This window comes from Lissotriton helveticus, chromosome 10 (assembly GCF_964261635.1).
Source record: "Lissotriton helveticus chromosome 10, aLisHel1.1, whole genome shotgun sequence".
In the NCBI taxonomy this organism is placed as follows: domain Eukaryota; kingdom Metazoa; phylum Chordata; class Amphibia; order Caudata; family Salamandridae; genus Lissotriton; species Lissotriton helveticus.
In genome coordinates this window covers 435806933-435834442 of record NC_136071.1, presented here as the reverse complement: position 1 = coordinate 435834442, position 27510 = coordinate 435806933, and the positions used below count along the sequence as shown (strand labels likewise).

The 27510-nt window shown below is 49.8% G+C and overlaps 1 protein-coding gene across 2 annotated transcripts in view; it reads left to right on the top strand.

Annotated features, from left to right (window-relative positions):
- MSS51 (MSS51 mitochondrial translational activator) overlaps positions 1–27510 on the top strand; it is a 436315-nt gene that overhangs the window by 203586 nt on the left and 205219 nt on the right. For both annotated transcript variants that reach the window (XM_078664282.1, XM_078664283.1), the window contains exon 2: positions 1406–1623. In XM_078664282.1, coding sequence (XP_078520408.1) covers positions 1430–1623 — 194 coding nt within the window. In that variant the 5' untranslated portion in view covers positions 1406–1429. The remainder of the gene's footprint in view (positions 1–1405; positions 1624–27510) is intronic.

Genomic DNA, 27510 nt, shown 5'->3' with positions numbered 1-27510 from the left:
TGACCATCCATGTCTCAGCGGCATGTCTTCACCTGGCGTGAGATACTGAAGGAAAGAAGTCAGTGGACACGGGGAGGTGGAACTTTACCTTCAGTTCAGGCAGTGGAGAAGTGTGGCTCAATGGTTAGAGCAGCAGACCCTGATGCAGAGGTCTAGCCGGGACCAGGGTTCAATTCCCCGCCTCGGCGGGTCTTGAGCTCAAAAATTCCACGGACCTGATAATTCCCGCCTCGGTGCCTATTCCAATCATGGAGTCCCACTCTGCAACTCTGGCCAATAGCTTGCTTAATCTCCACAACGTCCCCCACAACGCTATGGATGCCTGGCCTCCACCTTGGGGGTGCCCAGGAGTGGCCACCTCACAGGGAAAGCCAGGATGGGTTCCACAGCGGTATTCGTACAAGCGCCTTGAGACCGTTGCGGGTGAGTAGTGCGCTATACAAGTATCAATTTACATTTACATTTTTGCAGTATGTGGGTGACATGCGGCTGGTCGCCACTGCACTGGCCAGGATTGAGTCTCGCTCCTCACTCTCACTCACGGTCAGATCAGTGTGGGGCATGTTAGCCAGATGGGAGCTCTCAGTAATTCCTGCATCAGGAGCGATGGTCCTCACACCAGAGGAGAGGGACCAGATGCCTGTAGCCATGGTGCGGGAAGGAAGAGTGAGCTACAAGTGCCTGTGCCTAAATGAGCTTCATTCTGATGAATTAAATGTTTGCCCGAATGAATTTGATTATCTGGTAACTTGGCTATTCCAGGCAATCAAGGCACTGTAAATAAGTTCTTACAGCTAATGCCCTCTTCAGCAGATGTAGATGTATACATAAATATCAGAGTAAATCACCCAGCCTGCTGTGCACGAGATGCTCTTGGAGCTAACTATGATTTATCCAAGTTAGAGATTCACAGATTCGATTAAGGTGGTAGATGCCCCAGGCATCCTGTGTATGTAGTGAATTTTAATTCCATGAATTCTGTGTTGTACTGTGCTTTGATGGTTTTAAAAGGTTTTAACCGAATAAAGCTTGTTTTGACCTTGACTGAAGGGAATATATTTCACTGTGTCTCTTTTACATACTGGACTTGGAATGTGCCAAACCCACTCATGCAACCCAAGAAGAGTCGGAGTCGAAATATGAAGTAAACTGTGGCTAATGACAGCCCATTCTTGGCCCCTTAGTCTTTGGTTGGCCAATCACTATCCCTCTGGCATGAGTCTTCTGTATCTCTCAGCAGTGAAGTCAATGTCTGTCCCTTTGTCCTATAGCCCTTAGACTCCTCACTTACAATCCCTCAGTCTTCAGTCTGGCTTTCCTCCTCCCTTGCCCTTCAGTGTGATCATTACGTGATCCTCTAATCTTCAATGCAGTAACTCCTTCTCTCAATTGTGGATATTTTCAGCTCACAAGAAGGCTTGGCCTCACCATGGCCCCAAAGAAGAAACACAGTTCCACTGGGAAAGGGGCCCCTCCCAAACCTGCACCAGCCACCGTGCCTGCTACAGCCGCAGAGGGCTACTACATGGACTCGCTTGGCTTCTTCGCCATGGACAGCAAAGTACCAGGACTGTCCCAGGTGATTCTGAGGAAACTGAACATGAGGAATTATGAGGAGTACAGGTGAGTGAGGAAATATGTCTATGGAAATTAGAAAAACAAACACTGTGGTCGACCCAGAGTGTTTACCACTCATCTTTACTGATCTTCTCTCATTCAAATAAAACACACAGAAAGGATTTAAGGGATGAGAGAGTTTTGCCAACTTCTAGAATCACAAGGAAGATCTGCAGAGGAAAGAGAAGTTCAGAGTAAGGGGCTCTTTTGGCAGGACGGGTTGCTCTATATTTTTTTCTGCTTGTTCAGTCATATATGCTAACATAGTTGCTCTGTTTATGGTAAGAATGGCGATTTCTGTAAACAATAGCTTTTTTTGAGGGTGCTGTGAGGGTAGAGGTGACTGGAAGCATATTGTGTCCAAAGTGTATATCTATATATCCACCTCACACCTATGGATAAGCCTTCCTGGTTGTTGACTGGGGACATCCTCTTGTCCCTCTTCACTGTTAGTGGCATTTGTGACTACATTTAAAGCCATGATAAGTCAAGAGTGAGACCCTAACGTCAGTCCAAGGTGGGTACCATTGATCGGGAAAGCGAATGAGTGTTCCTATTATAGAAACAGACTATACAGAATACTGCTGGGAGTAAACAGGAGAGTCGAACGAGTATGGTGTGGCGCAGCAGCAGGGTGACTGACTCCAGAGCGTGGGGCTCACGGTTCGATTCCCAGCACCAGAGGCAGTTCAGCTCAGCGTCACGTGACTCTAGGCAGTAGCTCCCTTAGGGCCAGATGTAGGTAATTCTATTTTACCGACTCATAAATACCGAATTTTACCGATTCGGTATTTATGAATCGGTAAAATAGAAGGAGGGAGATGTAGGTAAATTCTGTAATTGAACTACCGAATCTGTAACAATCGGTATTTACCGAATCGGTAAATACCGATTCGGTAATGCCCATGGATTCCTATGGGCATTGAAGTCCATAGGAATCAATGGGCATTACCGAATCGGTATTTACCAATTCGGTAAATACCGATTCAAGCAAGGGTGCAGGGGGTGTCATTTTGACACCCTCCAGCACCCCAAATACAGGCATGTGTGCCATGTGGCACACAGACATGCCCTAAGGGCATGTCTGTCTGTCACGTGGCATAGGTGTGCATGCACACATGTGCATGCACACCTGGATTCGGTATTTTACCACCCAATTAGATTGGGTGGTAAAATACCGAATCTGAAAGGCCATTGGGACTCAGAAGAGTCCCACCTACATCCCGAAGTTACAGAATCGGTAAAAATACAAAAATAAACGACCCAAACATGCACGACCCAGGCGCCCTGCAATTGGCCCAAAAGGTCACCAAAACAAAAGCTCTCTGAAATAAGAATGTGCAATGTTCTTACAATTTTCTTATCCCGTGCGCAGACTTGAGAGCATTGCCCACCAATCTCTGTGAAATAAGTATACAAAACAACTCTCATCTGCTGTTTCACTGCCAAACCCAAAACAAAAATACAGGCAAACCCATATATAATTTTGATGAATTGCCGAGTGAGGTGTCACACGCAGTGCTTTAAATGGGAAAAAATAAGTGCAGGTACTCATTAAAATGAGCTAGAGGTGTTGAGAGGGGGCGGGGCTAGGGGCGGGGCTTAAGGCAAGACATGATGATACTTGATGAGTACCTGCCGGGCGGTGACGTAGGGAGGGGGAGGGGCAGGTTGGGTGTAGTAATCTATGGATTACGGAGCTTTACAGGTAAGTAAACATATTAATAAATAAAAAAAATGTAGTTGCGAGCACTGCATCGCATTTGGGGATGCAGTGCATGCAACGAAATTTGTTTTATTTATTAATATGTTTACTTACCTGTAAAGCTCTGTAATCCATAGATTACTACCCCCCACCCTGCCCCTCCCCCTCCCCACCTCACCACCCGGCAGGTACTCCCACTACCGACCGCGGTTGTTCATGACTTCTATATTACTTGCAGCACACACCAAAACACACGAGAAATGTGTTTATATAAACAAAGCAAGTTAACGCATTACACAAAATGAAATAGAAATGCTATAATATGTTAACATTTCCTTTTTTTGCAATAGATGCACCTTCTTAATGCCATACTGTTAATTGCTGTTGTTTGGCACAAAACCATATATTTTTCAGCACGTGAGTAGGAAGAAACTGAAAATACCCCCACGTCGCACCAAAACTCTTATGGCACCAAGCAAATAAAGTAAATCATCATGACCCTCCTCAGAAGATATCTCTTGTCTCTTCCATAGATCTATCCATTCATCCTTTCATCCTACCCTTTACCTGCTGATGTCCACCATTTAACCATTACATTCTGTCGTCTATTCTGTCTTTCATCCATCATTCAGTTTTCACCATTCCGTCTGTCCACCCTTCATATTCAAACCTAGCCATCCATCCATCCATCTCCAAACCTATCCATTCATCCTTTCACTCATACATCTCTTTATCCACCCTTTCACTTATTTATTCATCCTTTCACTCATCTATCCATCAACCCTTTCACTCCTTTATTCCATCCACCCTTTCATTCCATCCACCCTTTCACTCAATCCCTCCTTTCACGCATCCATCATCCACCCTTTCATCCATCCTCCCTCCCTTTCATTCATCCATCCAATATTTCACTTATCCACCCATCATCCGCCCTTTTATCCAATAATCCACCCTCTTTCACCCAGCCATCCATGCTTTCACTCACTCACTCATCCATCCATCTATTCATTCATCCATCCATCCACCCTTGTTCACTCATCCATCCATAACATTTACACTATCAATACAACGTTCATTGCCTCATCAGGTTCTCCATGAAAGTTGTGACTCGATGTATCATGCTCTTTTTGACCACTCCCTCGGAAATCTCTGTCATCTGACACTTGTTTGCACACATGCGCAGGATAGTGTGACTGTGGTTGACAGCACAGGGCCCGAACAGACCCTGCTATGTCAAGCACAGCGTGATTGTGAGCACCCGGACATTATTCAAATGAGCCCTGCTGAATAGCTCCGCAGGGGCTCAGATGGGGGGGCTGGAGAAGCGGCGCCTTGGCTGCCCGACACACGTTCCACTCCGGCTCACCAGCATAGGCAATGAGCCTTACTTTTCATGAGTACCGGTACACTCTACGGCAGTAGAGAAGTGCCGGTACTCAGAGTGATAAATCTGAGAAGTGCCGGTACTCAGTACCGGTGAGTCTCAGCCCATTTAAAGCACTGGTCAGAAGTAAGCGAAGTGCGCCACTGAGGGTACTATCTAGCCTGTAATCTTTTGTCAGACGTAGTGAAGCTCCCAACTTTGTAGCATTTGGTAATGAGTCCCTTGAAATTATAATGCTGCTCTCCCTTTATCCATCATTGAAAATAATTGAGCCACAATCATCGTCCTGAGAATCAAAATGGCTTGTGAATTAAAGGCAGAAAATTCAGTTGAGAATTAATACACTTAGATGGGTTTCACGGGTGGAAAATGCATGATTAATTGCGGTGATGCGCAAAGTGCTCCCATCATGTTTTGGGGCAGGTTTTTTTTTTTTTTGCAGATTTATATAGCGCGAACTCGACCTGAAGGTATTAGAGCGCTTTACATGAGCACCGGTTACGTTACACAAGGACATTCCTTTTTTTTTTTGGTAGGCACTGGGAGATTACGTGATTTGTCCAGAGTCACAGGATGGGGACGCGACCCCGAGGCTCGAACATTGGTTTCCCAGCTCCAAAATCGGCAGCTCTAGCCGTCAGACCACATCCTCTTTGGTTCAAGACTGAACTTAACACCTCCTCCAATTAAGCAGTGGCAAGACAGGCACGGTCAGGTGGCAACACGGCATCGCGTGTGTCTGTGCCTAGATCCTTTACTGCCTTTCTGGTCTGGGCTGCCTACATCTCCATATTACCCACTTTGTCAGAAGGTCATTTGTGTGGCACATATTCTGTGGTTACAAAATACAAACTGAATCTCTGTTGTAACTCTAACACAATTAAATACAGCTTCGTAGTGTCAGGCGGCTGAGAAGGTAACAATGCAGGTGATGCATAGCATCCTGAGCAACTCAGCCATCAGAATGCATTGGTTTCCTCCGGGAAGGGTTTTCCATCCTGGACAACAGTACGAGTGGAATCGAGAGCCACACACATTTGGCCTGTTCGAAATAGAAACAAACATAACATAAACATGTGAAAGCAAATGCATTTTAATCAACTCACTATTTGCTAATATGTATGATTATATCCCAGGTGCTACAGGAAAAGTCAACTAAAGGCAAGCACACACACACTCATTCTCTCATACTGTCCATAAGCAATAGGCAGAGCACGCTCTTTGAAACATCCAACCATCTTCCACAAACCCATCATTTGAAATTAGAAAAAAGCCTTCTGCTCTTGTGATGACAAGAGGCATGTTATGTCCAACAATTGACAGCCTGCCTGCTCCTTCGGGTCATGGAGTCCGCCAATTCTTCTAGTTGGTTTCACCTTGGACAGATGCGCACTGGGAATACACTTTTAAGGTAATGTGTCAAGGAAAAGATCAAACCGTTCACGTAACTTTCACACAAGTATAAAATGTGGAGCGAGAGCTCGCCCGCACCGGAGGCTATATTTAGCTCCAGCTGCAGTCGCCCCAAACTGTTTACTTTAAACACTAAAGCCATTCAGACGGTGTATGTTTATTTCAGCTATGCACAGCTACCTAGTTCATGGAGAGGGTATGGTGCTGGGGATTGCTGGGAAAATTCAGGTTATTCTATAGAAAACGAACACAGGAAAAAGAAACAGAGGAAAGGACTTGGTGTTTGGGATAATGGGCCAAGAAGCAGGTAAGGGACGAGGGTGGTGTGATTCAAGACTGAGGGGCAGAGAGAAGGGTAAAGATAGCACGTTCAGGGCAGAGGGAGTGCAGAAGCGGGAGAAGAGGGGTAAGGGGGTGGATGGTTGAGAGGCAATGAACCAAGAGGAGGAAGCAGGGAGATTAATAGAGAGGAAATATGAAACTACAAGGAAGAAGCTATGGACATAACAAGCATCGCGGCACTGACGCTTTACTTTTAATGTTAAAAGTAAAGCGCGGGTGCCGCGATTATACAAAAAGTAAAAAAATAGAAATAAACATCTATTTTTTTACTTTTGATATAATCGCGTGTGACGGTTCCCCTAGGCTGCTAAGGACTTGGAAGGATGTAATGGCCAAACGTAGGGGTTTCTTTAAGTCCCTTCAGGGTATTTATTAAGCAACACAAACAAGAAGCGAACAGAACAGTAGAATGTCTCTAGGCTCCCGCCTCTCGGCTGTTCCGTCGTCTTCGGTACTGCCCAGGACTTCCGGTTCCGAGACACTCAAAAGGGAAAACAAAGAAAAGAATACGCCTGGTTACTGGCGTGGTCGGGAGCAAGACCGGTGAGAGGGGAGGGAAGTGGGGGGATCACCAGGGGCCACAACCGTGCTCTGAAACGCGTGTAGGAGGTGACGCTGCGCAGAGCATTGCCTGCATGAAACCACCCCGCAACCCTCTACCCGTTCCCGCCCTCCTTGCTGAACACTCCCCGTAGACGCGCCCGTACCTTGTGGAGCCACACTTCTCCAGGTGAAGCGTGGCAGGGCGGAGCGTGGTTCCGTTGGCCTCCCGGCTTGATGACGGCCGCAGCTTCCGTCTCGGGCACTCCTCCTCCAGCGTCCTCCTCCGCAATGGCGAACTCCACAGTAGCTGTCTCCTGGGCTTCCGTAGTCGCGCAGATCTGTTGCACCGGTCGCGCTATCAACGCCGTGGGAATCGCTGATTGGCCATCCTGGAATGACGTCACTGACGCAGCACTCGGCTCCGTGCGCAACCAGGCATCCGTAGAGGGGGCGTGGCAGTCCTGCACTCGTCGAGGCGGAAACGAAGAGGGACAGTGATCAGCGTCGGACCCGTGGCAGGTAGGGACCCCCTGACACATCCCTCCCTCAGGATTTCCCCGATCGGGGGAAAGAGGAAACCGGGACAAAAAGTCAGCATTCCCCTGGTCGAGACCCTTGCGATGGCGGACCTCGATTTGAAAGGGTTGCAAAGCCAGAAACCACCGCAAGATACGGTCGTTATGTCCACGGTTCCGTTGCAACCAAGTCAGAGGAGCATGATCCGTGTACAGGACAAAGGGACGTCCTTCCAAATAATACCGGAGTTTTTCCACACTCCAACGGACAGCCAGACATTCTTTTTCAATGGTGGAATAAGCCTGCTCCCTGGGGAACAACTTGCGGCTGATAAACAGCACCGGCCTTTCCAACCCCTCAGAATCCACCTGGGAAAGGACCGCCCCAATACCCACCCCAGAGGCATCCGTCTGGAGAATAAAGGGTTTCCCATAGTTCGGCGAAACCAAAACGGGGGAGGTGGTAAGGACGGTCTGTAGTGTCTGGAATGCCTTGGCTTCTTTGGAGGTAGGAGCTGGTAGTCTAGGAGAGGACTGGGACTTTTTCAACAAGTCCGTAAGAGGTCCTGCCAGATCTGCAAATTGGGGAATAAACCTCCTATAGTATCCCACCAGGCCCAAGAATGCCCTCAACTCTCTTTTGGTTTTGGGATAGGGTACCTCACGAATGGCCTTCACTTTTTCTGTCTGCGGTTCAATGAGTCCGTTCCCTAAAACGTACCCAAGGTACTTCACTTTTCTGAAAGCGACTCTTGTTTTCTTGGCATTGATATGAAAGCCGGTGTTTCGTAAACTAAGGAGGATATTTTCCAGGTGCAATTGGTGGTCTTCCCAGGTTTTACTGTAGACGACAATATCGTCCAAGTAAGCGGAAGAGTATTGCTGATGGGAAGACAGAACAGCGTCCATAGCTCTTTGAAAGGTGGCCGGGGCCCCATGCAGGCCGAAGGGGAGAACAGTGAACTGATAATGCCCCGATGGAGTGGAGAAGGCTGTTTTCTCTTGGTCTGCAGGGTTTAGCGGAATCTGCCAATACCCCTTGGTGAGGTCAATGGTAGTGATGTATTGCGCTTCACCAAGGCGTTCCAGCAATTCGTCCACGCGAGGCAGTGGATATGCATCTTGTTTTGAAACCTTGTTAACGGCTCTGAAGTCAATGCAAAACCGGATACTCCCATCCGGTTTGGGAACCAGAACCACCGGAGAACACCAGTTACTATGAGAAGGTATAATCACTCCTGAACGTAACATCTGGTTGATCTCCTCCTGAAAAGCCCGTCTTCTGGCTTCAGGGATCCGATAGGGTTTTTGTTTTACTACAGTCCCTGCTGGAGTGGGAATGGAATGGACCGCTATGTTTGTCCTCCCAGGCTGATCAGAAAAAACATCATTGTATCGGAGAAGAAGAGACAACACTTCCTCACGTTGAGCCTCTGTTAGGTCTGGGTTGATGGGAGTGTCATGGACCGTATGATGGGCAGTCATGACGGTTTGTACGACATGAGGGGGTTTCCCCAACCACTTCTTTAATAAGTTAATGTGATACATTTGAGTCTTATTCCCTTGTAGACGCAAAATATATGTGGTTTTTCCGATTTTTCGGACCACCTCAAAAGGGCCTTGCCATTCTTTTCTCATTTTCTGTGTAGAGGAAGGCAATAAGACCAGGGCCCAATCTCCCACATCTAACTCCCTCCATTTTTTTCCTTTGTCGTAGAACGTCTTTTGTTTCCTCTGCGCTATAGCGAGATGCTCATGAGCCAGCGTTCGCAGTTTGTGAAGCCTGGTCTGGAGCTGTCGCGTATAATCCAGTAAGGCTTCTGCCTCATGGGCTCCCTCTTTTTCCCAGCTATCTTTTGTGATCTCGAGGAGGGTTCTTGGAGTACGGCCAAACAGCAGCTCAAAAGGAGAGGTGCCAAGACTGGCTTGCTTTTGGCTTCGGAGAACAAAAAGAGCAAGGGGCAACAATTGATCCCAGTTTTTACCATCCCCTGACAGAAGCTTTTTCAGTGTAAGCTTTAGACTGCCGTTATACCTCTCGACTAAGCCATCTGTCTGAGGATGGTACACAGAGGTTTTAATGTGGGTGACTCTTAACTGTTTACAGACTTGGGCCATTAAGCGTGACACAAATGGTGTTCCCTGGTCAGTGATGATTTCGCGAGGGAATCCCATTCTAGAAAATACCTCAACCAGTTTTTGAGCGATGGCCGTAGAAGTGGCTGCCCGGAGCGGAAAGGCTTCGGGATACCGAGTGGCATAGTCCACCAGTACCAAGGCATACAGGTGTCCTTTTGCCGACTTGGGCAGGGGACCTATGAGGTCCATTCCGATCCTATCGAATGGATTCCCTATGATAGGCAAAGGATTCAGAGGAACTGGGGGAGGAACATAGGGGTTCTTCCTCTGACATATCTGACACTCCTGACAGTAGCGTTGTATCTGGGCATGTACTCCGGGCCAAAAGAAATGCCTTAAAATTGCCTGACCTGTTTTTTCGGCGCCTGAGTGCCCCGCTAGTAGATGAGCGTGTGCAAAAAAGAGAATCTGGTCCCGGAAGGCAAGAGGGACTAACAGCTGGGGTGTATCGTCTGGTTTAGCTATTCTATACAACAACCCATTTTTCTCAATGAAGGTGGGATACGTTCTCTGTTGTGCATCCTGAGTGGAACGGGCCACTTGCCAAGCGTTCGTTAGAGTGGCGTCGTTCAATTGTGCTGTTCTGAAGTGTGTATCCCTAGCCCAGGGTTCGGGAACAAGTAGCGCACTGCGGGGTAGGGCCTGTAAGGCATCGGACAGAAGGGCAGTAAAACCGGGGTTATCAGTGCCTATGATCACGGGTTCAGGGAGGGAAGCCATGACCCCTACCACTACTTCTGTTTTTGTGCCGGCAGCAGAACACAGGCTGATGGTGGCTAGCGGATACTCTCTAACGTCCCCATGAACGCATCGTATGTGTACCGACTTCCCTGGCATAAGGCAGGAGGAGGGGACAAGTTCCTGTCGGACTACAGAGTGCCTACACCCAGAATCTAGTAATGCCCGAACCACTTTCCCATATAACGTTACACTCACATAGAAGACTGGTCCTGTCTCTTGTGCGAACAACAGTGAATAAGGAGCATAACTGACGTCCATAGGTTCGTCATCCTTTTCCTTTGGTTTTTTTCTGCAGAACCTCGCGATATGTCCCCATTCACCACAGTCATAGCATTGGGGACCAGGGTTTGGTTGTAGGTCAGGTTTGGGAAAACGGGGCCGTGGTGGTTCAAACTGGGGTTTTGTATATTTCTTTTCGAATTTTATTGGCAAAGGTTTGAGAGGTTTCTCTGGTTCCTTGGTAGGGGGACGCCCTTGGGCACGGGCATACGACGTGGCCATTTCAATGGCATGTTCTAGAGTGAGTCCTGCGTGTTGCTTCAACCAACGTTGTGTCCCATAGGGCAGTGCCTCAAGAAATTGTTCTAAGTAGATTTTATTCATTACTTCGTCTATGTTCCCCTCCTGAGGCTTCAACCACAGGTCAGCAGACGCTTTTATTTTATAAAACAAAGTCTTAGGAAGATCCCCGGGTGTTCCTCGTTCCTGTCTAAACTTGAGCCGGTGTGTCTCTTCATCTACACCTAAACGATCCAGGATGTATTGCTTCACCACCGCATACAGAGCAGTGCCATCTTTATTGATCATTTGATAGGCGGACTGTGCTTCGCCTGTTAAGAGAGGGGCTAGGTAGAAAGGCCAGCGGTCTCCTGGCCATGCACTGGCTCTGGCAGCCCTCTCGAAGTTCAGAAAGAAAGCCAGAGGGTCGTCGCCTGGAGTGAATTTCTGTAAAGGGACTACGGTCCCAGGTGGGGCATTAGCCCTCCCTTGTCCCAAGACAGTCAGCAGTTGATTCTGGCCCTCAGCTAGCTTCAACAGACTGTCCGCCTGTGTTTGTATGGCTGCGGCGAAGGCGGTGCGGTCTGCTTCCGCCTGGGTGGAGGTTTGCCCTATAGCCCATTCGAGTTTGTCTTGTCCTTCTTTCATTTGTTGTATTAATCCCTCCATCTTGTATCAGAGGTTGGTCCGACCAATCATCCGAGTCACGGCACCACTTGTGACGGTTCCCCTAGGCTGCTAAGGACTTGGAAGGATGTAATGGCCAAACGTAGGGGTTTCTTTAAGTCCCTTCAGGGTATTTATTAAGCAACACAAACAAGAAGCGAACAGAACAGTAGAATGTCTCTAGGCTCCCGCCTCTCGGCTGTTCCGTCGTCTTCGGTACTGCCCAGGACTTCCGGTTCCGAGACACTCAAAAGGGAAAACAAAGAAAAGAATACGCCTGGTTACTGGCGTGGTCGGGAGCAAGACCGGTGAGAGGGGAGGGAAGTGGGGGGATCACCAGGGGCCACAACCGTGCTCTGAAACGCGTGTAGGAGGTGACGCTGCGCAGAGCATTGCCTGCATGAAACCACCCCGCAACCCTCTACCCGTTCCCGCCCTCCTTGCTGAACACTCCCCGTAGACGCGCCCGTACCTTGTGGAGCCACACTTCTCCAGGTGAAGCGTGGCAGGGCGGAGCGTGGTTCCGTTGGCCTCCCGGCTTGATGACGGCCGCAGCTTCCGTCTCGGGCACTCCTCCTCCAGCGTCCTCCTCCGCAATGGCGAACTCCACAGTAGCTGTCTCCTGGGCTTCCGTGGTCGCGCGGATCTGTTGCACCGGTCGCGCTATCAACGCCGTGGGAATCGCTGATTGGCCATCCTGGAATGACGTCACTGACGCAGCACTCGGCTCCGTGCGCAACCAGGCATCCGTAGAGGGGGCGTGGCAGTCCTGCACTCGTCGAGGCGGAAACGAAGAGGGACAGTGATCAGCGTCGGACCCGTGGCAGGTAGGGACCCCCTGACATCACGGCACTGCGCTTTACTTTTAACATTAAAAGTAAAGCGCGGGTGCCGCGATTATACCAAAAGTAAAGAAATAGATGTTTGTTTCTATTTCTTTACTTTTGGTATAATCCTGGCACCCACGATTTAGTTGTAATTTTCCAAGTAAAGCGAGGGTGCCGCCTTCACACGCGCAATAAAAGAAGCCAAATGGCAGCTTCGCACTATGGCAGCTGTGCACATCACGTGCGCGCTTGTGCATTTGATAGTAAGCTGGTCGCCAGGAAAGTAGCACTTTTCAAAGCAGCTACTAAATGTCTTGGCCAGACCAGCGCATGTGCTGGATCAGGCTGAGACCTAAAAAAGGACCATCACACCATGAACCCTAAATAGACCCTGCTCCGACGGGCCATTGGAGGAAGTTTTCCATCGGCAGAGCCAATGAGGAATACATCAACAGAAAGCAGGCAGCCTTCCTATAGGGCAAACGGCTCATGTATTTGGCTCACAGGGTAGTCCGTCGTGTTTATAATGGAGTACCCTGTCCACCAAACACTAAATCTGCCACTTAGTCTGCACTTAAGGATTACTGATGATATCTTTCTTATCTGGTACAGAAATCAAGAAGAACTAGGAAACAACATAGAGAAACTTAATCCTACCCACGCCAAAAATTGGACTGACAGTGAAAATGAGCATGGAAAGTATGGGTCACTAGATCTGGCAATGAGTAGAAATCCAACATTAACATAAAAAGCACTGATTGTAACAACATTTTACATTACAACTTTTTCCATGCTTTGGTACTCATGCATAATCTGCCCCTCCCCGACTCATTAGAAAGAAACACAATATAAGCAATTCAGAAGACTTCAATTAAGAAAAACTGAGGTTACAGACAAATTACTGGATAGGTGTTACAGTGGGGACATCATCAAAAGATCAGAATGTAGAAGAAGCAGAAAGTTGCAAGACCAGAACTTGTAACTAAGTTTTCCAGACAAAGCAGGCAGTTGAGAACAATCATTATGGAACTTTGAAAAAATCTGTACGCAAACATCCCCCCTATATGGTCATACATCTGTAGTAAAAATAAAAACACCTAGGGATTTTATGCATTAAAGAACACAACATATCCACAGCCTCCACATCCAAAGTGGAAGACAACCATGTCTAAATTGCAGTCATTATAATAACATCATCTAAATGCCATCAGTATACCACCCCAGTAGAGGTGAAAAATATGTCTATCTTTTAAAATGTCCCTGTGGTATTGGACATGTAGGACACACGAGAAGAAAAATCAAGATGCGACTAACAGCCCAAATACACACTTAGTGACACTCTTGATTGAAAATGGACATTAAATCAACCTATTATGAGAGCAGATTTTTGCAACAATTCCCTCAATGAAACTAGAAAGTGATAGATCGACGAGATTTCACAGTGGGAAATAATCTGGATAGACTGCTTGGGGACTATTTACTTTAAAGGAATGAATAATGAAGGGGAACTAAGCTATTTCTATGAAGTTATCAATTTTCTTTGAGGCATGGAACGAACACCAACATAGTACTGTTCTCTGGAACCTTGACTATCTCACAACTCTTGGAACACCCAATATTGAGAAATATTTGTACACTTTGAGTTCACGTTCTCTAAGCTGACCTTGGGCTCCTTGACCTTGTTGATCCCAGCATCAGAGTGTCTTTCCTTGTTTGAAGCATGTTCTAGGGACCATGAGGTGTTCAGCTGCTATGGCCATACCATGGTACAATGCCACCATGGGGGCGTGGCTAAGCACGCAATGGCGGCGGACGTGTTCGAGTAGAGCTCCGCACTGAGCTCCCCCTCTACGGGCCCATTATCCGCCACATTTCTTATGTACGGACCCACGCCTGTAGCGAAGCTCCGTGGGGACGCCTTACATGCCTGCGCGGGAGCTGGGGCCACGGAAACGATCGTTGGCCGCTCCTGCAGGAGGGAAGATTGCCTGCCTCATCCGCCGGATCTCCTGGCTGGCATATGAGATCACGCGAGACCGGGGATAAGCCGCGGCCGAGCGGCCTTGTCATAGAGGCCCGCGTCTGGCTGCACTTGGAGCGACTTCACGGCGGACGTAGGGCGCCGGACACCTGGGTGCCGAATTGGGGTGAGTGGCCCCTTTGCAGCAGACATCGGGTGCCCCCCCCCTCTCCCTGGACGAGTGGTGGCACGGTAGGGGCCTCGCATCCCTGAGCCCCTGTTTGGTGACCTGCGAGTGGCGGTCCCCCCCGGGGACGGATCGGAGGTCGGTGGTTCACGTCTCTCCCCTCCCGACACTGCTGAGGTGCAGCCTTGGGGCTGGAGGCGCAATCCCCTAGAGGTGGAGGGACCGCGCCCTGAAGAGTGAGGCCTGGGCGCGGGCGCCATTTGCCGAGCTCCATTGCTCGAGGCAACTTCAGGGTCCCGCAGCCGTCCATGCCGGAGGGGAGTCTGCCTGAAGTCAGTGGCACCTGGAGGCCTCTTGATACTTCGGTGGTTTGCAAGGGACATGTGCTTGGACCGCCCGGAGGGAGTTGACCGAGCTGAGAGAGAGTGCCCATCTTCGCGCCCAGCCCTGGTGTTATCGCCACTTCCTTGCTGCGCACATGGACGGCGCAATTGTTCAGTGATTCCTACGTGCGCTGGCCCTGGGAGCGGGGTGAACCACATCCCCTGGAGCCTGGGAACGCCTTTGGCCATATATACATTGCGACGACGGCTGTACTGCCCATGTCTGGGGGAGCTAGAACAAGGGCCGGCGCTGGAGGCACCCAAGTCAAGGGAAAAATGGAGAAGGCGGCAAAATCGGCAGACCAGGAACAGACGGCCTCCAAGTTAGACGCGATGCTGGCGGCGATGGAGCGGTTAGAGGAGTCGATGCAGCTGACCCGTACCTCCCTGGAGACGAAAATCGACATTGTCGCCATAGACCTAACGCACCTGCGAGCCGACCACAGGAAGCTGGCGGACCGCACCTCCGCCCTGGAAGCTACAGTGAAGGACATTACGCCTAAGGTCACGCAAGCAGACAAGCATGTGCAGGACCTCCTTAATCGAGTAGAATTCATAGAAGATCACGCGGAGGATGCGGAAGGGAGGGCGCGAAGAAATAACGTCCGCATCGTGGGCTTAACAGAGAGATGGGAAGGCAGGGAGCCCGAACTGCGCATGGAGACCTGGTTGCGTTGCCTGCTCCCGGAGCTTTCACTTACACTATACTTTATGGTGGAGCGAGCTCATCGAGTGCCGACCCGGCCGCCACCGGCCGGATCCAACCCCAGGCCCATGCTCATTCGCATACTGAACTACCGGGACCATGATGCCATTTTGCGGGAATCCAGGAAATTGCCGGAGATACGAGTTGAGAATGCAAAAATCATGCTCTTCCCGGACTACACGGTCCAAGTGCAGCGCCAGCGACACTCCTTCCTGGCGGTGAAACAACGGCTCCGCCAGCTGACCTTGAAATATTCCTTGCTCTTCCGTGGTTGCCCAGGATAAAACCCATTTCTTTAATACCCCATAGGCGGTGGAGACGTGGCTGGACTCTGGAGTGGGAGCGGACTCAGGGGCGTCAACATCGGCGTCGCCCTTGCGGCGCCCCCGACGCTGCCGCAGGCGCAGATCCACATCGACGGGAAGACAAAACAGAGGAGCGGAGGTGAGCCCCCGGCTGACCTTGTCCGCAACGAGCAGCAGGAGGCCCTCCGGATGGTGGCGGAGATCAGTGGTTCCCTGGGTGTGGACGCCGCCTTGGAGGATAACACACGGGAGATGCCCAGTGACGATGAGCATCTTTATGGCACACCGGACTCGCAGGTATCGATAGTTCTGCCAGATGTCACTCCACAAACTGCTGACCTGATCAACTGATGTGGGAGCGAGCTGTCCGGTATGCCCTGACTGCACCCGTTGACAAGTATTGCCCTGTTTGACCCAACCATCGAGGGACACCCGTGAGGCGCTGATGGTGGAGCTTCGTGTCCAGACTGAGCTTCTGTCTTCCACTATGCTGGCGCAGTGAGTAACATAGGAGTAGAGAAGATGGAAATGTCTTGGACCTGTTAGATGTTTGGGACGCTCCGACACTCGGAGGGACTCTGTCCTTAGGGGTGCAAGATGTGAACTACCTCGGTCCTGGGCTGTGCCCGTTAATATGACACCGTCCCAGGTGGGCCTCGGCCCTTTGCCCACACGAGAACTGGCCGGGTTGGGTCTGGCTGCCACAGGACGCCTGTAGAGGAGGGGGTACTCTTCAACGGTTCACGTACCACGCCTGTAACGGTCACGCTGAGTGCTTAGTGACCTCCCCCTGGAATACAGACTGTATTAGCACATCAATGTGTTTGGACGACAAAAGGTTCCGCTGTCGACCTTTTGGTATTGTAATTTCATTAAGTTTGTTAACAGTGATGGTTGATATCTTCTCAGTATCTGCTGTTCCTTTACTTGATTACACAGTGCGTGTTTGCCTTCCGATGATGATTGTGGATATACCATTTGGTGGGGTGATGTGTGGGCTGCTGGTAGGGGGTGGGCGGGGGGCGGGGGGTGGGGAGTTCTTGGAGGTGTCATGGCTGAGATCAGAGTATGCACGTGGAACGTGCGCGGGATGCACACACCGTCACAGCGCTACCAAATCTATTCATACCTTAAAAGACATCACATGCACATAGCCCTCTTGCAGGAAACCCATTTGACCGGCCCTGAGACACAGAAGCTACATCGTAGGCGGAGGGGACAGTTGTACGCTACAGGGTATTCAGCTTATGCAAGAGGCGCGCTGGTCTGGGTACGTCCCGGCGTCCCATTCGCGCTTTTACATTGCAGGGTGGATCCGGAAGGCAGATATGTGGTGGTACACGGCAGACTGAACGGCCGCCTGGTTGTCCTTGCTTCCCTTTACGCCCCTAACACTGAACAGGGCGCTTTTTTACACGACTGTCGACAGTGCTGGCACCCTGGCATGGAATGCCCCTGTTGCTAGGAGGAGACTATAACTGTGTTTTGGATATAACCCTTGACCGCTCCTTCCCACCTTTAACTAGCGCGCCAGTAACGGTGGCCGCGAGAGCACTCACGAGCTGGGCAACACAGTGGGATTTGCATGATGTCTGGCGAGACCGGAACCCACACACCAAGGTTTACTCCTATTATTCAGGTGTGCACACACTACATGTCAGGCTAGACAGATTCATGCTGACCAGCGACCTACTTCCCCACGTCGCAGACACGTACTACATGGGTCGTACTCACTCGGATCATAATCCACACGTCCTAGACTTGAGGTGGGAATGTCCCCATCCTCCGATACGCACTTGGAGGCTACAGCCTGATCTGCTCTTGGATGCCCCTTTCCGTGAGGCACTTTCAGCTCGCATTTTGCAGTACTTCGAGGAGAATAACGGCACTGCCTCTACTCCGCAACTCGAATGGGATGCCTTTAAGGTCGTCACCAGGGGCCACTACCTGGGCACACAGGCTGGCATGCAGAAATGCATAGAAGGAGAGCTGAAGCGCATTGAGGCTAGGCTGTCGAGAGAGGAGCAGGGGGGCGGTGGATGGAGATGAGGGACCGTTATTGGCGGCCAAAGAGGCTCATGCCCGCCTGCTTGATAGGCTTAAGAACCTGAACTATATGGCCCACTCGGCGCGCACCCATCACTCTGGGGACAAACCAGGCAAACTGTTGGCGTGGTTAATTAGACAGGATGCCCGGACCACCCCGGTGACATCACTCTGCACCAGGCAAGGCACCATAGTATACACCCAGAAGGCCATCCATGACGCCTTTGTGGATCATTACACTGATCTTTACCGGTCCCGATTGCAGGCCTCGCCTGCTGATCTGGCAGAATATCTCGCTGTTTTGCCTTTGCCAGAGGTAGATGATGCACAACGAGATGAACTTGGTGCGCCGTTGACGGCGGAGGAGTTGCGGGTGGCTATTTTCTACCTCTCTAATGGAAAATCCCCAGGGCCAGATGGGCTGCCCGCTGAATTTTATAAATCTTATTCCATCATTCTGATTCCAGAACTGTTAGGGATATATGAGGCGGCAATTGCCGACGCTGCCTTACCACCCACACTGAATGATGCCCACCTGGTCTCCCTCCCGAAGCCTGACAGAGACGAAACCCAGCTAGTATCGTATCGCCCTTTAGCTCTCCTCAACACGGACTACAAGATCCTGGCCTCCGCTTTAGCGCAGCGCTTGGCCCCCCTTGTGACCGCCCTTGTTCACTCGTACCAGAATGGCTTTGTCCCAACCCGCAGCACCTCGTACAACATCCGCTGGTTATTTAGGGTGCAGAGCGTTGCCATAAACCAATGGCCTCACTCTGGGTGTCTGGTGCTTGACCTGGAGAAGGCATTTGACTCTGTAGAGTGGCCTTACCTAGTGTCGGTGCTGCAGAAATACGGATTAGGGGACAATTACATCAGCATGGTGGAGCTTCTGTATCAGCGACCCACTCTCAGGGTCCGCATGGGCAAGTTGTTTTCTGACCCTATCAGGGTGCACAGGGGAACCCGGCAAGGATGACCCTTGTCCCCTTTAATTTTTTCACTGATGATGGAACCCTTGGCGGCGCTACTGCGGGCCGCTGGTGAGGAATGGGGCATCCCCTTAGCTGATGGCATACATGCGGTGTCGCTATACGCTGACGACCTATTGCTATACATCAGGGATTTGACTCACTTTCCGCCGGCACTCACTGCCATCTTTCGTACCTTTGGGGAAATGTCGGGACTCAGGGTCAACTGGACTAAGTCCGGCATATATGCATTCAGTGATGCCACACCCGAATATGTCATCAAAGTCCGAGATGAACAGCTTGTTTGGCACTCAAACACGTTCCGCTATTTGGGGATACAGGTGTACCGCGACCACACTAATGTTCTAGAGGGCAATCTGATAAGACCAATTTCCTCCCTGCGGGCGCAGATGACATTCTGGCAGATGCTCCCTCTGAATGTGCCCAGTCGAATAACGTTAACGAAAATGAATGCGCTGCCCAAATTGTTGTATTTTTACGCTAACCTCCCGGTTTATGTTCCCACGCGCATATTTTGCGAGCTGGAGACCCTAACCCGGAGCTTGATTTGGAGCGCGGGACGACCCAGAGTAGCTTTGAGGACACTTTATGCATCCCCGGAGGCTGGGGGCTTGGCAGTTCCCAACCAGGAGCTCTACTGCCTAGCTGCGCAGCTGCAATGGGTGACCTACTGGCTGAGCGGGAAAAATCTGGGAGATACGGCCACAGACGCTACGATGCAGACGCTTGCATAGGTACAAGCAATCTTTCACCCTTTAGACAAGGTCCGCTGCCCAGTCCAGCTGCTCTTGGCAGTAGCACAAAGGTGTTATGTGAGGAGCCTGAAGCTCACCAATTCTATGAAACCATATGCCCCGAAATCTGCCACTGCTATGGACGCCCAGGGATGGTGGAGTATTCACGGAGGCGATGCTGACTAGTTGGGTACAGGCTGAGGTAGATACTGTTGGAGACCTGTTCACGGAGGGGACATTAAGCCCGTTCGAGGCGCTGGTCGCCGACACAGGCCTTCCTGCAGGACAATTTCTTACTCACGCCGCAAGCATACGCACACTGACACGGGCCTGGGGCGATCTCTCAGGTGAACCGCCAACCCACCTGCTGGTGCAGTACATGCATGTGATGGGGAGAGGGTCTCACGTGGTGCATTGGCTGGCACAGGCCCTACTGCTTCACACTCAACTTCCCACCCAGCGCTTGAGAGATAAATGGGCGACAGACAGAGGCCGGGTCTGGACAGTTAAGGAATGGGAAATGGTGCTGGCTAGCGCCGTTAATGTTCCACGCAATTCCCGCTTTAAGATTATCCAATATTACATTGTGCACCTCGCATATTTATCCCCGGACAAGATTAACCGATATTTTGGACTTGCCACGTCGGCATGCCCGAGATGCTGGCTAGTTGACGCAGGCTTTTTACACATGCTTTGGCCCTGTCCCTCACTACATGCTTACTGGCGTGCCGTAGCAGCCTTACTGGCTGCGAGTGTAGGTGGGGATTTACAATGCACATGGGAAGCATGCTTATTAGGCCTCTGCAAACGGACAAAGCTGACCCGAGTCCCTAATAGGTTCTGCGACCTCGGTTTCATAACAGCGAAACGGCTTATCACCAAGCACTGGAGGGGCAGTGATCCCCCCACGTGAAACAATGGCGCGACTCCTTCGATAATTGGGCGAGAGCTGAAAGCGTGGTCCTACACAGGGAGGAAGCAGCGGGGCTTCATGCGTATCCCATATCCAAGGCCTGGGATGACACCCTGGCTGCTTTTCACTGCGCATGCCTCCAACACGGAGTCACTTAGATACACCTCCCTTAGTGGTGTTTCAGTATGTGACAGTAACGCTGGGCGTGATGAGGGGTCCCTCCCCCCATCTCCCCCCTTTCTTTCTCTCCCCCCGGATGATCCGCACGCACGATAGCGCAACACGCACAATCAACCATCTTCTGTCTTTTTTTCTTCCTTTTTTCCTTGTTTCCTCGTCACTGGTTTCTTTTTTCCTTTCCTTTTGCTTTCTCACATAGTTTTGATTTAGTATGTTCCTGTTTCACAGTTCTTGAATTAGCAAGTAAAATGTTTTGAATATCGAACTGCAACTGTGCCTATATTTAAGACCCACTACATTGGTAGGAGGTACAGTATTGATGCCCTGACTTGGCGAATAGCTGCTTGATTTTTTTCCTTCAGTAATGTGACGAAGAAGGTACTCCCCTGTGTGGACATTATTGGCCAGAGTGGACTATGCGGCTGGGGAGACAGTGATATTATGAGTATTGTTCACCCTTTGATTTAAAAGAATACTCAGTGGCCAACTGGCACGATTGTTGCAGGGGTGCTGCTTTCAATTGTATGATGCTTTCTTTATTATTTATATGTAATCACACCCCTTGCTAGGCCGCTTGCACCTCCTTCTTATTCCTGATGTATATGCTTATAACTGTATAACTGATTAACGGCTGTTGAACGGCAATCTATGACAATGCGACGAACAGTTGTTACCAACACATGTCATTTTGTGCAATCATGAGTTCTTTTCTCCTGCCTCTATTCACGATGTAAACACAGTGTACGTTTGCTACTATGTTATGCAATGTAAATGTAAAAATGCAATAAAAGATGTTCAAACAAAAATAAAATGGCACAATGCCACCATGTTGAGCATGCTGTTACAGCACCTGACGCTCCCTGCCTCATAACTTGAAATGCAACCTGAAGGTCATCACCTGCTTCCGAAAGCGCCACTGTATGTAACCATGTTGCTATGTGGCAGAAGTGGACACTTAGCTGAACACCTTGTACCAAAGTGACATAAAATACAAATCTCCTCTGTTATACCTGTCAGCCTTTGGGTGGTCTTCCCCCAAACTTTTGCCTTCCTCCTCCATTTCTTCTGACATTGTGTTTGCTCACCTTTAGACTCTGTGCACTTTACACATGCTAACCAGTGCTGAAGTGCGTGTGCTCTCTCCTCTAAACATGGTAATATCGTCTTATCAGCAATTGGCATATTTAATTTACTTATAAGTCCCTAGCAAAGTGGCATTATATGTGCCCAGAGCCTATACATTAAATACTACTTATGGGGCCTGTAGCACTTTATTATTATTATAGGCTTTTGTAGCGCGCTCTGTTACTAAAAAAAATAGTATCCTGGCGCGGAAAAGGTAAGAAACAGGACATAGGAGGATTTTATGCAGTGATGTTAAAAAGGTGGGTCTTCAATCCCTTTTTGAACAGGGCGCTGGATGGAGCTGTTCTTAGCTGCTGCGGGAGGGTGTTCCATGCTCTCGCCGCTCTGACTGAGATAGATTGGCCGCCGAGCCTGCTATATTTGAATTTGGGGACCGTCATCTGGTGCAGATTGGCTGATCTGAGGGGACGGTTGGGAACATATAGGGAGAATCTTTTCCTCAGGTAGGTAGGACCAGTTTGGTGGACGGCTCGATAGGCGAGGACAAGGATTTTAAATAAAATCCTGTGGGCAACCGGAAGCCAATGTAGGGTGCGGAGAGATTGGCGGACACTTGAGCTTTTTGGAATATTGAACAAAAGCCGTGCAGCGGCATTTTGTATAACTTGGAGGCGATGGATCATATAGGCAGGAAGGCCGCAGAAGAGGCCATTTACATAATCCAGTCTGGATAATATAAGGGCACGGATGACGGTCTCTTTTGCCGCTCTCGGGAGGAGTGGAAAGAACCTGCGTAAAGTTTTAAGTGTGGAAAAGCAGATCCCGGTGAGTCTTTTTATATGATCTTCAAATCTGAGGTCATTATTAAACCAGACTCCAAGATTTTTGGCAGGGCCTCCGATGGATGTGGGGCAGGGTAGATCGGCTGGCCAGAGAGAGTTGCCAAAATTATCTGGGAAGGAGCCATAAAGTAAAATTTCAGATTTGCTTTCGTTGCACTTTAATTGGGCGAGGGCAAGCCAACGAAAGACAGATGACAAGCAGGTTTGGGCTCCAGATGTATCCAGATTGTTTTTAGGCCACGTGAACAAAAGTTGAGTGTCGTCCGCGTAGGCCATATTTTTTGCTCCCAGTTGTTCAGCGAGGTAAATGAGCGGGGTTAGATATATATTAAAAAGCAGAGGGCTGAGGGTAGAGCCCTGAGGCACACCCGTTGCAAGTTTCTTAGGGGAGGAGGCGACTTGTTGGGATCTATTGTCCAAAAAGGATGTTAGCCAGTCAAGGGCAGAGCCTGTGATGCCAATGGCCGCTAGTCTGATGAGCAGAAGGGAGTGATGGACAGTATCGAAGGCGGCAGAGAGGTCTAATAAAATCAGAGCCGCCCTGCCACCTTCGTCCAAACACTCTCTGATGGCCTCGGAGATTTCCACCAACGCCGTCTCCGTACTTACTGAGCCACCCACTTATGTAGCCCTTTCAACATTTCTCAGGCCTGCAATTGCAGAGCCTGTGTGTGCAGTTTTAAATTGCCTTTTCGACCTGACAAAGTAATCCTCTTGCCAGGCCCAAACCTTCTTTTTTAGTACATACAAGTAACCCCCAGGGTAGGTTCTGGACAGCCGAGACGGCAGGATGCAATGCTGTTGTTTTTTTTAAACATTCTAAATTGTTTTTACCCCAACAGTAACAAAAAAGTACAACATCAGGTAGCAGTACTCTGTAAGACTGGCCCATGCACATAGTTACACTATAATTTTACATTGCAATGACATAATGATCATTGCTACTGACATGCTTTTAAATTATACATAAGTTACCGAACAGGCATTTTCCTACGACCGTGGCATCAGCACCTTCTATATTCAACATCGGGTGACCCCGTCCCTCCCCAATTGAATCATTCCCATCCCTTGGCTGTGAGTTGGAATCAGAAGTCTTCTCTAGGAGATATTGCTGCATCAGCTGCCTTATGTTGCGTGGCCTGGATGCAACAGGAAGCAATGTAGCATATAGTTCACAATTTGTGTTGCAGTGGAGTATACTATTTAGCCAAGCTTTCTGTGTAGGGGCATGTCTGCTTCCCCAGTGGATGGCGATCTCCCTTTTGGTCACCAATAAGGCGATTTCTAAGAATCGGTGCAGAGGTTTCGGGACCTCGTGGACATAGCCCAGCAGTGCCATCTCTGGGTTGGGCTGAATGGAGTGGTGTACCATCTGTGTTATTGTTGTGAAAATTTCCCCCCAGAATCTGCCGATCCTTTCACAACCCCAGTTCATATGCGCAACGTTCGCCTGATGCACGTGGCATTTGGGGCATGTCTGCGGGCAGGATGGTTCAAGTCGGTGCAGTTTTTCAGGTGTCATATGTGCCCTCCAAAGGAATTTGAAATTCATTTATTTGTGCCTATTGTTGAGGGATACCTTCCGTGTTTTTGTGCAACAGCATTCCTACTGGGAATCTAATATTGGATGTCCCAAATCTCGTTTCCATGTTTCGCGAATCTTAGCATCTCTACTCGGGTGAAGGGACATGCTGGCTTTGTATAGCTTGGAGATAAGGCCTTCCCTACCGAAGTTGGAGATTATAAGTGTTAGCGGAGGAAAGCTTTCTGTCTCTAACGGGAAACCCTGGATCCGGTCTTGTATGACCCTCAACATTCGGCTTAGTATGAACTGATCCATGAATGAAGCCCCCTGAAATCGAGCATCCTCTGTGTATGAAAATGCATGCCCCCCCGATTACAGTTCCCCCACCTTGCTGATCGAGTATCTGGTGAATACACACCGGGCCACTCTCTCCTTCATAATGAGCAGCCACATATTGCCCACCAATGGGCATAATTCAAGCGTATAATCTGCTCTATGTCCCCATGAAGATGTTATCCCAGATTTTTTACTGATGTTTCGTACCATGCTAGATGGTAGTCGCAGCACATCCTTGTTGTTGCTTTGGTGAAAGGGAACACCTCGGACTTATTCCAGTTGGTGCGCAACCCAGAGAGCCAACCAAACCAGACGACCTCTCTAATTATTGGTGCAAGGTTATCTTGGGGGTGACAAACGTAAGGTAGGATGTTGTCCGCATAAAGTGTGATCAAGAGTGGGCCCGTTTTAAACTGCAGCCCTCTATGGAGATGCCGCTCCTGTAGGTGTTGAATTATTGTATCAAGTGCAATGATGAAGAGTAGGGGGGAGAGTGGACATCCCTGCATCATGCTGCGCAACAGCATGAAAGGTAAAGAGAGGGTCCCATTCACCCGTATCCGAGCAGTGGGTTGTCTGTAGAGTAAAGTAATGAGTGCAATAAAACCCTTAGGCATGTTCATTCTACCCAGCACCATCAGCAAGAATGGCCATTCCAGGGAGTCAAACGCCTTCTCGGTGTCCAGCAAAACAGCAGCCACAGGACCGTCAAGCAAAATACGATGCAGCACCGCAAACAGGGAGCGCAGGTTTAAGGCCGTCGACCTATGCAGAACGAACGCCGATTGAGCCGGCGAGATTATTTGCCCAAGAAGGAGGGACAGCCTCATCGCTATCATTTTGGCTAATATCTTATTATCAAAGTTGAGTAATGAAAGTCGTCTATATGAGCCACATTCCAGTGGGTCTCGTCCGGGCTTTTGGACGAGAATATTACCCGCGTCATGAATGGTGGGTGGTACAAAAGGAGGTAGTGATGGACGGAGCATCTGAACCAATCAAACACTCACACCCAGTCAAAAGATCTGGGTTTAATCCATCACCGTTCTTTAGCCCACTCTGCCACCCCAGTTCAGACATGGCCATATGCAAATCAGTCTGACCCTGTGCCTCTTGGGAACAGTCCAGCCCGAACTGCCAAGCCATGCCTGCCCTGTACCGGAAACAAGCTTCCTAGGACCGGTTTCTGGCGTTGCAGCCGTCTTCAGCCAGGCTAGCTTGAATCCAGTGGCAAAGTGAGCAAGGGACTCACGTCTGAGCATACCCTGCCAACTTATGGCGAACAAAGAGGTACAAAAGGAGGTGGTGATGACGGAGCATCTGAACCAATCAAACACTCACACCCAGTCAAAAGATCTGGGTTTAATCCATCACGTTCTTTAGCCGACTCTGCCACCCCAGTTCAGACATGGCCATATGCAAATCAGTCTGACCCTGTGCCTCTTGGGAACAGTCCAGCCCGAACTGCCAAGCCATGCCTTCCCTGGACCGGAAACAAGCTTCCTAGGACCGGTTTCTGGCGTTGCAGCCGTCTTCCGCCAGGCTAGCTTGAATCCAGTGGCAAAGTGAGCAAGGGACTCACGTCTGAGCATACCCTGCTAACTTATGGCGAACAAAGCGGTACAAAAGGAGGTTGTGATGGACTCACCCCCAGTCAACTGATCTGGGTTTAATCCATCACCATTCTTTAGCCCACTCAGCCACCCCATTTCAGACATGGCTATATGCAACTCAGTCTGACCCTGTGCCTCATGGGAGCAGTCCAGCCCGAACCGCCAAGCCATGTCTTCCATGGACCGGAAACAAGCATCCTGGGACCGGTTTCGGATTCATAATCCTCATCAGCCAGGCTATCTTGAATCCAGTGGCCAAGTGAGCAAGGGACTCACGTCTGAGCATACCGTGCCACACTTAGGGCGAACAAAGCGATACAAAAGGGGATGATGGACGGAGCGTTTGAGCAAATCAAACACTCACCCCCAGTCAACTGATCTGGGTTTAATCCATCACCATTCTTTAGCCCACTCAGCCACCCCATTTCAGACATGGCTATATGCAAATCAGTCTGACCCTGTGTCTCATGGGAACAGTCCAGCCCGAACCGCCAAGCCATGTCTTCCATGGACCGGAAACAAGCATCCTGGGACCGGTTTCGGATTCATAATCCTCATCAGCCAGGCTATCTTGAATCCAGTGGCCAAGTGAGCAAGGGACTCACGTCTGAGCATACCCTGCCACACTTTGGGCGAACAAAGCGATACAAAAGGGGATGATGGACGGAGCGTTTGAGCAAATCAAACACTCACCCCCAGTCAACTGATCTGGGTTTAATCCATCACCATTCTTTAGCCCACTCAGCCACCCCATTTCAGACATGGCTATATGCAAATCAGTCTGACCCTGTGCCTCATGGGAATAGTCCAGCCCGAACCGCCAAACCATGTCTTCCATGGACCGGAAACAAGCATCCTGGGACCGGTTTCGGATTCATAATCCTCATCAGCCAGGCTATCTTGAATCCAGTGGCCAAGTGAGCAAGGGACTCATGTCTGAGCATACCCTGCCACACTTAGGGCGAACAAAGCGATACAAAAGGGGATGATGGACGGAGCGTTTGAGCAAATCAAACACTCACCCCCAGTCAACTGATCTGGGTTTAATCCATCACCATTCTTTAGCCCACTCAGCCACCCCATTTTAGACATGGCTATATGCAAATCAGTCTGACCCTGTGCCTCATGGGAACAGTCCAGCCCGAACCGCCAAGCCATGTCTTCCATGGACCGGAAACAAGCATCCTGGGACCGGTTTCGGATTCATAATCCTCATCAGCCAGGCTATCTTGAATCCAGTGGCCAAGTGAGCAAGGGACTCACGTCTGAGCATACCCTGCCACACTTTGGGCGAACAAAGCGATACAAAAGGGGA